Below are 12,947 nucleotides of genomic sequence, written 5' to 3' on the forward strand. Positions count from 1 at the left end.
TTTCTAGAGTCCAAATGATATGCCTGAAGCACTACTTAGCACTTCCAAAACCCAACCATATGCTCTTTTGCAACCCATTCAGGGAAATGCTCACCTATAGCTTATCACCATGCTGAAGAAACTCAATTTACTCAATTGAGGGAAACAAAGACAGGTTACAACATTCACTTGACAGACTCCAAGCAAATAAAACAACTGAAAAAGAATAGCAAATACCAATTCAGGACAAAACATACTTTATTGTACTGTAATGCCAGAAGTACAAGAAAAGTACTGCAGAGAACCATGCTAATGGGACTTCTGGGGTTTGTGAAAGACAGAAAAAAACCCGAGATAATGGGGCACTACTGTACTCAGTGCAAAAACTGATTTGAGGCACAAGTACACTACTGTTTAAGCAGCTTGATTCAAGCACAGCTCTGGTATGTGATCTACTCTGTTTTCCTTCTATATAACATTTCTATAATAAAGCTACTTTTGCATCAAGTAGGCAGCAAATTCAAGTCAGGGGTGTCCAAATTGCCACTAAGCAACCCCAAAAAATTAAAAATACTCTGCATAGTCAGCCTCCACATTTTAGTTTCAGATATGGAGCTGCAGCTAGTGAAGAAGTCACTCTGAAAGGCAAGAGGCCAGATCTATTTGTTCCTCCCTGTACACCTGTGGGTAATCTATTTCACTTTGACCACAATTTACCCAATATGAAAAAAAATAAACACATCTTTGATGATGAATCATACATATCTAACATTCAGAATCATTGCAGCCCTTGAGATCTCAACTTATGGCTTAAGACAATGAAAGTGTTTGGGCACCCTTGAGCAAAGCCAACAAAGAGCATTTTTGCTACCAGGCAAGCAAGATCACTGTTTTAAACAGAGCTGACCTCTACAAGAAAGCAGGAACCCAAGTCACTAAGTACTACTAGGCGACATGTAATGCTGCCCAGGAAGATAAAAACGTGAACACCACAACAAAAAGAGTTCAACTAAGTTGAAAGAGTTTCACCACCAGAAGCGGCATTTGAAAACAAGCTGTTCAGTTAAATCTTTTCACAAGATGCAGATTGTAGAACTGGATGCATGAACAAACATGCTGGCAGTCTTCTTTTACACAGCAGCTGTGTTTAACATAGGAAGTTCTGGGTTTGAAGAAAGCCACTTGAAGAATTAAGGTTTGCAATTGCCCGTCTACTTAATGAGATTAGTAGAGAAACAAAAAATTTACTGCCAAAACAGGAGTTTCTCAGTGGATCCTTATCATTACAAACACAGCTTTTGTTTTGTAAGCAACGCAACACTAAACAGACAACTACTTTATTATTATTATGGGTATAAGTTACATCTGTTAAAATTAAAAAAAAAGAAAGCCAAGCAGTTTTGCCCTATTTCAAAAATAGTTTCCAATCAATACCAGTTTATGGTGACCGGGACTTCACAAATAAACAAGGAATGGTGACATCTTTGGGTCAAGAATGACAAGAAATAATGGGCTCTGTGCTACCAATCAACCTCAACAAGAATATGGCACAAGGGCCAGCCCAAGCTGTACCAACACTGAACCTTTAGCACTCGGCACAAATTCGGATCTCTTTACTTTAGCTAGCAAATCAGGTGAAAAGATTGAGTAGAAAAAAAAGTAGCTAAAATCTTATGCCAAAAATTGGAATATACTTTTAAAAAAACACCTGTAATTTTAAAATAACTTTACGCTGACATCAGTTTGTGCAAACTAAAAAAAAAAACAAAAACAAAAACAAAAACAACCATTGATCTCTAACAAAAGAAAAATTCTTCCAACATTTTCCTTTTAGCTCACTGTATCTGCAGATACTGTCTCAGATTTAACAGATGGAAATGCAAGAGAGAAAAACCTTACAGCAACTGCAAAACAATCTTTCTACAAACAGCTGCTGGAGGGAAAGTAAAATATAAAGGAACAAAGAAAGGAAGGTTCCATCTGAAATACTCTCACAATCTTTCCCACTCTGTAGTCCATGAATCCGACTCTGATGCTAAGGTGACAGTGTATGTAAGCAGATTTTTTTGTTGATTTTATTACTTTAAGTTTCAAATGAAGAGAACCTGAGAGAAGCCTCTTCAGGAATTGTCAGATGGAACATGCTCCTCAAATCCTTCGCTCTCTCGGACCAAAGCTCTTTCCAGGATAACACGGCCTTCCTTGTAGCGCTGGCTGTCTTCAGTGGCAAATTCATAGATCCAGCCCAGTTTGCTGTTGCAGTTCTTGCAGCTCACGTCTCGAACCATGTGGCGGCCAGTGAGCATGACCCGATCCTGAACTTCGCTGTACTGCAGATTTACCACCTGATACGGATGTACAGAAAATAAGGAATAGAAAGAATTAGTCTAGTTTCAAACAGAGCGAAGTTTGAAAACAATAGGCATGACTCTCAGTGCTTTAAAAGCAAAGAGCTTGTGGCACTTGAAAGCTCAAGTGTAATAGTCTGTAGCCCTACCTGCCTAGAAGAGGTAATGCTTTTGAAGATGTATTTCTCAAGGATGTACAACCATTGCTGCTTAACTGACAGGCATGAAATTCTTTCATAAGGAGTCCATGAGTGCAGAGCACCTCGTTCAGCTTTGGGTGAGAGGGCCCCAGTGAGCACAACTAACCGAGATTGGACCACTTGTACTACATCTGCCTTATCTGTAGTAACTGATGTCACTGCTTCCACAAATCAGAATTAAAATAGTAAGGTGCGCTTCTTAAAAATCTTGGGATGCTTCTGAAATAATCATCTAAGAAAAAGAAAGGCTCTGTGGCTGAGGATACAGACACGCTATACATTGCTAGCCATTACGAGTCAGTGCCAAGTGATGACAGATTCATTTCCCAGACAGTCATTTTTCTAAAGCAAATAGTTCACCCTCAGCTTCTTACCAACCTTGTTAAAAAGAAAGGCTCTCCCTGTGGCCCCTGTAAAGCGAGTGGAGATGAGCTCCGAACGGTTGGTCAGAATGGTGTCACAGTTTGCACAGGAGAACAGGCGAGTGCCGCCAATGTGATCCAGAAAAATTCTTCCCATTTTTAGAGCTTATGTAAGTTAATAGTCAGGATCTGAAAGCAAGAAGAAAGATCACACACTTATAAAGAAAGCACTGCAGCAAACAAAGTCAAAAGAAGTCCCACACACATCGCTGAACATTGCGCACATCACGACAGGCTGCCCCCATCCTTTCTCACCAGGTTAAGAAATATCAAACTTAACAAAAACAATAATCTCTTCTCTAGAAGTGACCACCTTACCAGTAAGATGGCACACACAGATACAAACTAATTACATTAAATAAGGGAAACATGAACGCAAGCCATTTAATACAGTGCAGATGTTTGCAGCCCAGTCCCTTACTGGACCATACAGTTGCTAAAATGAAAAGCTTCTACTTTTTCCCTGCTTTCTTTTCCTGTAATATGATGCTGAAATTCCATTCCAGTACACGTTCCCAACTACTCACCCACCTTAGTCAGCACTGGGAAATGAAGCACAGACAAGGACGTTGAGTCACCAAAACAATTATAGTGTAATCATCCCAAATCACTCCCCCTCCGCCTTTTATAAATACATTTCTCCTATGCTTTGCACATTTGTCATATGCAGCCACACACTACCACCATCCAGGAGGTTTCTGTCTCCTGCTGGAGCATACTGGGCTCCTGTACTTACCTCTATTAGCCATCTGAGCCTTCACACCAGGCAGCTTTAGGAACAAACACTTAAAGCTGTCTAATCTAAACACAAAACACTGCCATTTACACAAGCGCTTTCCAAAACATCATCCCTAAAATATGTGAGCAACTCCTCTGATCAGAGAAGAGCTTAGAAAGTGAGTAACACAGATTTGCAGACCTTCGTAGGCAGCAAAAATTAAAGCATCTTGGCAACTTATCAGACAGTCAAAAACTCAAATAATGAAGGATAACACAATAAAGGAACTAAATGAAGATGCTATTTTCATTTCAATTGCATAAAAGTTTAAGGACCAAACAAGTGAAATATGCCTCCACTTGTGCTTCAGAAAACAGGGCTTTGTATGGCCGTGCATAAAGAAACAGTGTAAGTAAATCTGACACACTGCAATACGAACACTGTTGGTGTTTCACATTTCAGAGCAGGAAACAATGTGCTGTTTATTAGGAAATTCATCAGATGTGCCCATCAAGTTGAGTATTTTATGCCATACGCTCTGGGAAGCACAAATACCTAAACTAAATCTATTTCAAGTTTAAGGGGTTAGCATTGAAGGAGGGGGAACAGCTTTACAAGGGTGGCTCGTGATAGGACAAGGGGGGATAGTTTTAAACTGAGATAGGGGAGGTTTAGGTTAGGTATTAGGAGGAAGTTTTTCCACACAGAGGGTGGTGAAGCACTGGAACAGGCTGCCAAAGAGGTTGTGGATGCCCCATCCCTGCAGGCATTCAAGGCCAGGCTGGATGTGGCTCTGGGCAGCCTGGTCTGGTTGGTTGGTGACCCTGCACACAGCACGGGGTTGGAACCAGATGATCATTGTGGTCCTTTTCAATCCAGGCTACTCTATGATAACATAGCATTCCATGTCTCATCTGAAGGACACGTGAACATTCAAAGCAATGGAATGACACTTTCCTTTATGGGTGATACAGTGCCCACTGCTCTTCTTAGAAGAAGAGATGGAACAGGTTTTAAGTTTGATAAAACATTTTAGACATGGGAATGTAGCGATGCAACTCCTTATGACTCCACTCAAAACACAGCGTTTGCCTTCCATTTATTTAAGTATCAATCTACAGACAATAAGTGTAACTGATTAAGTAAGTATCAAAGTCTCCAGCCAGAAGAAACCACAAACACAAGCAATAAGAGCAACTGTGACAGATACGCCCATAAGGCACTTGGCCCAACTCCACCTACCATCCCTACCCATTCTGGATATCATTATTTCTATGCTGATTTTGTTGTGGATTAAAAACAGTTAGTTGACCAGAAGTTCCCATGGAAGAGGAATCAGAGTCCATAGAGGTGCTTTTTTCCTGAGGTAATGGCTGCAAGCAGCTGAAAGATACCTCATCAAGAAATGAAATGCTAACGAAGGTTCCAGTGGGACATGGATCCTAACTGAAAGACAAAGATGTATCCCATGGTAACACAAGGCTGTGGGAATCCCTGCTGAAGTTACAGCAGAATGTAACAGACCAACTGGTACTGGAAGAAAGCTCTCCAGGGCACGCTGCATCGGAATGACTACACGTCTCTTTGAAAAGATAAACACGTGTCCAAGGTTAGAAAATGAACCTCGAAGATCTGCATCACAACAAAGCGGTCTCTTAGAAACATATTCAAAATTTAATGTAATCCTACTAGAATTTCTAACATTTAAAATATCCACTGGACTCATCTGCCCCTCTGCAGATTTCATTTGAAAGAGCTAGAAACCATCTAGTTAGCCCTGTTTTAATCATTACAGAATCTCAGCAACCTGATAAGGATCCAGCTGAAGACTGGTCACCTTGCATTACTCTTTACATTACTGCTCACAGCTGTAAGAGGTAGAAAAGTTAGACAATGACTGCTGGCGAGGCAGTCTCCAATGCTGCATCTGATCACAAACTTTTATAGAGAATGAACAAGGAACTGCTTTTCTCTCCCATATAATTTAGAGAATTTCAACTTGGGCTCATTCCCCCATTTTCTTTATGACAATATACATACATACATATACAGTATATGACAGTATTCATTTGTAACACCAGCAAAGGTGGTACACGATGAGTATGCTGCTCTCCCTTTATCCAAGGCTCCTGAATTCTGGGGCATCTACTCTCTTTCTATACTGGAGAAAACAGCAGCAGCACAGCTGACCAAAGGAAAGCAATTTTCAGTTGGGAAAATGGAAACAGAGCACATGGAATCCTATTGAGAATGGAACTGGGACTTGTATACCTTATATACAAGCTGTGTACAAAGAAGTGTGATTTTCTTTTTCCTATAGTTTTCACTTTTCATACGAAAGATGTCAGCATCTATTTAGGATTACACATACACGAATGATTTGGAAAAAAGAAATCCCTACAGGCAGTGGAAGGCTCGCTCTCTTAAACAAAAAAACAAAGAGTAACAAAACATTAAAAGTTGAGTTCCTGCAATCAGGGGAAGGGCAAACACACAAGTGCACCTACCCACTCATCTGCACTTTACCTTACAGATAGGGGAAATAACATCCATCTGTGCAGAGCCAGGCAATTTCCATTGCTGTTCACAACCTCAGAAAGAAACACTACTATATCACACCAGTGCCATTATGCTAACCAGCAGAATTTGCCAAAGCAGCGGACAGAATTTCAGTTGTTTACAAAACCAAAGGGTGAAGAGTTGATTCTATGCTTCTATGATGCTAAGAAATGCTTTTCGGCCTATGTTTCCTTCTTTAAAATCAAACTAAACATTCTTCATTGGATATGTGTCCATGATGAAGTCATTGCCATCCTGCCCTCATACAAATGACCCAAGACAAGTCATGGCATTAAATTAATGGATCCAAAATAAAAGCAGCAGACTTATTTACTTTATATCCCATTAGTACCTGTCAAATCCACACAATTTAAAGAGCCGGGTACTCCTGTGAAGTGACAGCACTTCATGCTTAGTGTCCCAAGTCAGCACTCAGAACTCCACCAACTTGCACCCCTGAAAGCACCTTTAGAAGAAGACTCAGAGTGACAGACAGCCTTACCTAGCTAGTGAGGTTTGTTGACAGCACACTGCTGTGATGCTACAAACCTGGATATACATATCCTTAGTCAGAACATAAAACATTTCCTGCCTGCATGCTTCTCCCAGTAAGTGCATGGACAGACAGGAAACACAAGCGCTGTGGCTGTGTGCTATATGCATTCCTACTGCAGCGTGCTCCCACACTTCCACCTGTCTTTAAGTGTTGATTTTGACAACACTGAGCAACAGCTGTCAAAGAGCTGACATTTGACAGCTGAAATTTCACCACCATCTGTACGCAGAGCTCCAAACATTGGAAGCACTATGCAGCCGGTATTTGTGGTACCTAATCTGTATGCCTTCATAAATAATACAGAAATAATGGAAAGAGTTTTTTATTAACATTTTTAAAACTGACAGTCAGTGTTTTCTCATCTCAGAGTGCATCTCATGAAGACACAGGACCATCAGTGTTTGGGACAGCCAGCAGGCACACGCTGGACTGCGGATACTGCAGAAGCCTCAGTGCTGCTTCAGCACCATCTACCGCATCTCAGATCTGCAACAGAAAACAGCTGCTAGTTATACCAAGCTATGACAGCCCCTCTTTCTCCATTTGTCTAACTAATATCATTTGTCTTTGTATGGTGAGCCTGAAAAAGGTACTTACTCTAGAACCATGCTTAAACTTCATCTTCTCATCTCAGGAACAGGCCTTAAGCTTCCTCTTCTCATCTCAAAGACGAACAGAAAAAAAACACTTAGCACAGCTACACAAGACTGCACACAAAAGAATCACTCAGTAAGGGAGAAAAAAACAACAACAACAAAAGCCTGTTCTTTACCTTCCCAGGTTTCTGCTGCTCACATGTGAGGGTGCATCTGAAAACAGTCTCCCAGCAGGTCCAAGATTTTGCAGTCTTCCAACATGACTTTTGTGACTGTTAAAGCAAGCAGGGCCTGGCCTCTGGCCTCTGCCTAGATGCACAATTCATTATCAGAAAGCACCATGTGTAGCCAAAAGCAAAAAGATGCAAACTCAAACAGTATGCTACATTCATTAGAACCGTTTTGCGACTCTAGAACTGTACAAAGAACATAACAGTCAAACTACCAAAGAGGCTTTGGCAACATGACGAACACTGTGCCCAGACACAGTGCGTGGCACCCACCCACAACAAGGCACCTTGCCCCACGAAACTGTTTGGGCAAGTTATAGCAGTGTAATTTTCTATTGCAAACTGGCTTGTTCAGGTAAAGGGAAAGCTTCTCGTGCAGACACTGCACTTAAATATGCTAACATACATGATGCCGGTGTATGCAAACACTAAGACAGGATTTTGTTTCAAGTTTACAGATAGCAGAGGCACACAGATGGGTGCTGGCTCCTCACACAGCCCCTGTACCCCAGCGTATCCCCCACAGTAACTTACATCATCACAATACTCTTGCCAGATAACATATATTGTATTATCTTACAAGTGGTACCAGATTCAGGCCAAGCTTCTTCCCCTCTACACAGGGCCCACAGATTAGTGACAATTTCTGTCTCCTTGTTTTCCTGGTTACCTTCTCTCTTAATTCCTCAAGCGTTTTAAGAAACCTGTATTTCCTGGTATAGTAATAAATTTACTTTTACAGCAGGTATACAAAAAGACTTTTTGTCACTCCATCTACTCCACAACTTTCCGAAAATCAAACTAATTCAGACGTTCTCATAATCCTTAGTGTCAGCGCGGTACAAACCTTCATCAGAAGACAGCAATGGTTAAAACGAATCATACAAAAAAGATAAAATATATAGCATACCATGGTGAGAAGACAACCTCCACCCAAACTACATCCACTGGCTGAAAGGCTGTCAATACTTCAAGGGCATCTCACCAACAAATTCTCACACCCTCTATGAAACTCCTAGGTAGAGGCTATGAAATGAAGACAACCTTGCTACTAAATACTAACATATATATTTCACAACATTTTAATTTGTTTGTTTATTTTTTAAGAGAAGCCTTTCCTAAGCGGGTTGTATAAGCAACAGCTGAGCAACTCAAGATTTCAACATAGGTCAAGCGATAGTAAACAAAGATGAACAACAACCTAAGCTTGGACAACACTACTTGAACTTGTGATGACTACCAGCAGAGGGAAAGCTAAACACATAAATACATATAAGTGCAGCTAGTCTGTCAGATAATAAGTGACAAATCTGTTGTTGTTGCCTCCCAAACTGGGCTTTAAGGTTTCTGGTGGGTAAGCACGGGCACACAGCCGAACCAGCAAAGCCCACAGCTTAAGGCACGGCACTGCGCAGCCCCGCCTGCAGCCGCTGCCACGCCAGAGGTGAGGGCAGCGCGGTGCCCCACAGGACAGGCGGACGGCAGCCTTCACCCTATTTTTTCGCCCATAGCACTCCACAGAGTCACCCAGCCCTTCCCAAACACGGTAAGCCCCCTCGCTTTCTCAGCAGAAACCCAACCTACGCGATGCCACGCACCGCCGGACGAATTCTCCCCGCAGCAGCCCCCCTCCCCTCGGCGCCCCCAGGGGCAAATGGCTGAGCGGCGGGAAGCCCGCGCGTGCGCGGCGCGTCCGTTGCCCCCGCCGCACACAAAGCCCCTCGCGGGGGCGGGCCAGGCCGCCCGGCGTCACGTGACGGCGCATAGCCAATCGCCGCCGGCTCGGCCCCCGGCGCCGCTGCCGGGCGCCGCCGGCAGCGCAGGCAGCTCGACAACAAACAGAGCGAACAGCTGACGGGAGGCCCCGCCGCCGCGCCCGCCCCGCGGAGGGGCCGGCCGACGCGGCGAAGGGCAGGAACCGGCCGCGGAAAGTTGCCGCCGCCGTCCCGACGCGGAAGGCAGAGAAGTGGAACCGGTGGCCGAGCCGGACAGAAAGTTGTAGCCGCGGCAGAGAGGCGCTCGGTACTGGCCTCGGCCGAAGGGCCAGGAACGGGGCCCGGCGCTTTGTGTTGGAACGGGGAGGGCCGGTGCCGCTCATTCCGGAGCCCTCGCTGAGGGCCGCCGCCGCCGTTTCCTCGGCTGCCCGACCCGGCTTTCCCGAGCAGCTCGCGGCACCGCCCCCCGGCCCCGGTTACCTGACGGAGGGGAGCGGCAGCGGCGGCGGCTCCGTACCCGGTGTCTTCCTTCCCCCTCCCCTCACGGCTCCGACGCTCCGCCGCGTGGCCACGCCCCTCCCGCCGCGTCCGGCCACAGCGCCACGCCCCCGCGGCGGAGCCTGGGCTGAGGGCGGCGCCTGCGCGCTGTGAGGCGGCGGGCGCTGTGGTGATGGGCTGCGGGGCGGGAGCGGTGGCGGCCGAGGGGGTCTTTTCCGACGTTGAGGAGTGTGTGAGGCGATCTCTCCGTGAAAGAGGGTTGTTAGAGCTCTTATTCCTCCTCGTCCTCCGGAGTCACGGGCAGAGATCAGAAGATTGGGGTCAGAGATGAGGAGGTCCCTCCATTCCCTCTGTAAAGGCAGATCTAGTTTCGTTATCCCATCACCCTCAATTTTAAAAGATTCTTAGGTACAACATTCCAGAGCATCTGAGAGACATATCAGAGGAAGAACTCGATGTCCAAAGAGGGACTTGGAATTCGTGCTCAGTCATTTAGATGCCAGGAGCTGGGGCAGTGAGCAGGCTCCGTGCCAGGCAATGCATAAAGCTCTCCTGCAAAAATGAAGTCATTGCTGTGGTCAGGGAGAGCAACGGAGGTGCAAAAACCCAACCTGTAGCCAGCCACTACTGCAACCAGCAGCACTGCATTGTCCAGCAGTGAAAGCCTATTTGCCAAGTAGAATGGCTCCTAACACCATGGAATACAAGCACATGAATGATGGGATCTTGCAAGGTTTTTTTGTTTTGGCCTTGGGTGACCCTTTTCAGTTTTCCATGGTGATTACTGAAATGAGGGCTTTCAGGTTGCGGTATCGCAATTTTTCTTCCTGCTTACAGGTTCTCATAACTACTTGACCTTGTCAATGGACTGGATCGCCCTATCTCTCCTTTTCTGAAAATGTCCAGAATCCACACCCAGACACATCAGAACAGCCATCTACGGAAAGGAGATGAACATTTTGAGGGAGAGCCCCTACTCCAGAGCATGTTGACTTCATCAAATGGTCGGGGCTCTCGCTATTGTTTGTGAGCATTGGATGAGAACAATGACAGATTGGGCGAGAAAGAGCCCTACACAGGGAGGCTGGGAGCACATATACAATAGGATACATTTTAATGGCTACTCAGCTTCACCATTTTTTTATATAATCAGTGGGAAGTACTAGTTTTGGAATATGTATACATACACACACCCAAGGCCTAGACTGATTCCTATAGCATTCTTTTTCACTGCACATCTTTCAAGAGATCAAACCAGTCTGTTACATTTGTCATTTCCCAGGAGAGTGAGGAAAGATGGTTGTCTTTTCTGTTCATTAGCACTAGGGATCTAGGGGGGGTCTCTTCAGCTACACTCAACAGCACAGTGTTCCCTCGAATGTCTTGAACCTAATTCAGTATTATCATGTCTTCTAGCAGTGCCACCCCATTGTTCAGGAAGCATAGCTTTAGGTGTTGAAGGAAAAGAGACAGCCACACTCTATATTTAATACTCTTTTGTTCATAGATAATTATACAAAGTCATTTATCAAGGATGCTAAAGTCAAAAGAAACGGCTTCCATGTAATCGTCCTTGCACAGGGCCAGCTCAGAGATGGACTAGCAGGGGGATTTGTAAAAATTGCCTGAGTTACTCCAAAGTCAGAGCACTGCCAGCATCTCAGCACAGAGCTGAGATGCAACATTGACAGCTTGATGCGGGGCAGGCATACCCAACACAGAGGTGGAGGGCACCACAGGCACTGTACTGAAAGAGAAAAGCTTCAAAGGAAGATTTGGACATGCCATGCTTTGAAGGGGACAAAGATCAGGAACACAGCAAACAAAAAAAGTGATTTGTCAACAAAGCATGAAAAAGTATTCCATTACCACTGCATCATTATTACTCAAGCTTCTGGGCATCTGCTCATGTGACAGCTAATTTTTATTATTAATGTGTTTTGACAGGTTTTTAAAAGGCCTCTTACAGGTGCCTCACTCACATACAGAGGCTTAGGCAAGAAAGGCTTGCTCATAGTCCATCCTCAGACTGGAACATGGGAGGCCAGTTGAAGCAATTGTTCCTTCTTAGATCTCTAATAGCCAAAAAGCAAAAATGCTCTCACAGGTACCGTGTTAAAACCCTGTGTGCATTGAAAAGGCTCATTAGACTGGACTAACTAACCAGTCTAATTATTACATTTTAGCCTTTGAAAGCCACAATGTGAAAAGAACAGCATCCACCTCATGCTAAATTCTGAAAGACAGCATACCTGCAATTGTGTGTTATGCCTGTTGTGTTCAGATGCATTAATCGTACAGAACCACAAGGTGAGAAGATAACCAGCACAGCAAACTGGAGACTTTACAGGCCAGTTAGTGAAACTAAGGGTTCCTTGTAAACATGCAGCATAAGGGTATCTGTTCCTCTGCACGTCCAAGCACGTTCCATGCTTTAGTACAGCTCAGAGCACAGTCAGGCTTATAATGCACACCATGAAGATGACAAACACATAGCCTGTGTTTACTCACACACTACTTGCCATTCCCTGCCTCTGTTAACTCAACAGCATTCAAAAAAGCAAACTGCAGGTGTGAGGAGAAGATAGAGCTGAAGAAAACTTCAGCAGACTAAATAAATAAATAGAAGGACTGTCATCTTACGTGAACTCCACCCTAAGATAGAAAGAGGAACTGTATGCTATAAGTAGACATATTCCTCATGGGGCCTATATCTGCAAGTGCATGTGGATAGCTCTGCTTGAGTGAATATAAAGTGAAGCACCAAAAATAGCTGGACCTCCCTACAAAGATTACTAGCTTGTTCTCTTGACTTAAATGAGGGCAAGCTTGCTTCCAAAATATTTGTCAGAAATTAGCAACTGGCCACTGTTCCCAAAGGGCACACAAACCAGGAGCCAAGGGAAATCTCAGCACAAGCAGTCCCACAAGGTCTGAAAATAGCCAGCAGAAAGAAATAGTGGTGACAAGGTCCATTAGCTGCCCCAGAGGCTGGGAACAACAAAGCAGGCCCAGGCTCCATACAGGAACAAAAAGAAACAGAGCCAGAACTGGTTTTAGCTGCATTAAACACCTGGTGGGGTCCTTCAGGAGGAGGGCTACCTGCAGAGGGATGCTGAGGCTTAC

The 12,947-nt window shown here is 44.4% G+C and overlaps 1 protein-coding gene across 6 annotated transcripts; it reads right to left on the reverse strand.

Moving 5' to 3' along the window:
- Positions 1–219: 219 nt before the first annotated feature.
- Positions 220–9,922, reverse strand: YPEL5 (yippee like 5). Of its 6 annotated transcripts, XM_048938124.1 has the most exons (6): positions 9,804–9,922; positions 7,555–7,687; positions 7,380–7,444; positions 7,128–7,268; positions 2,906–3,078; positions 220–2,324 (listed from the first exon to the last, which is right to left on the reverse strand). In XM_048938124.1, the coding sequence occupies exons 5-6, from the start codon at positions 3,044–3,046 to the stop codon at positions 2,100–2,102; spliced, it is 366 nt and encodes a 121-aa protein (XP_048794081.1). In that variant the 5' UTR covers positions 3,047–3,078; positions 7,128–7,268; positions 7,380–7,444; positions 7,555–7,687; positions 9,804–9,922; the 3' UTR covers positions 220–2,099. The 6 variants fall into 6 exon arrangements, 4 of the variants coding, with proteins under 4 accessions (XP_048794081.1, XP_048794082.1, XP_048794083.1 ...); XM_048938125.1 differs by lacking the exon at positions 7,128–7,268; XM_048938126.1 differs by lacking the exon at positions 7,128–7,268 and having other exon boundaries at positions 7,380–7,687.
- Positions 9,923–12,947: the final 3,025 nt, after the last annotated feature.

Source organism: Lagopus muta, chromosome 2 (assembly GCF_023343835.1).
Source record: "Lagopus muta isolate bLagMut1 chromosome 2, bLagMut1 primary, whole genome shotgun sequence".
In the NCBI taxonomy this organism is placed as follows: domain Eukaryota; kingdom Metazoa; phylum Chordata; class Aves; order Galliformes; family Phasianidae; genus Lagopus; species Lagopus muta.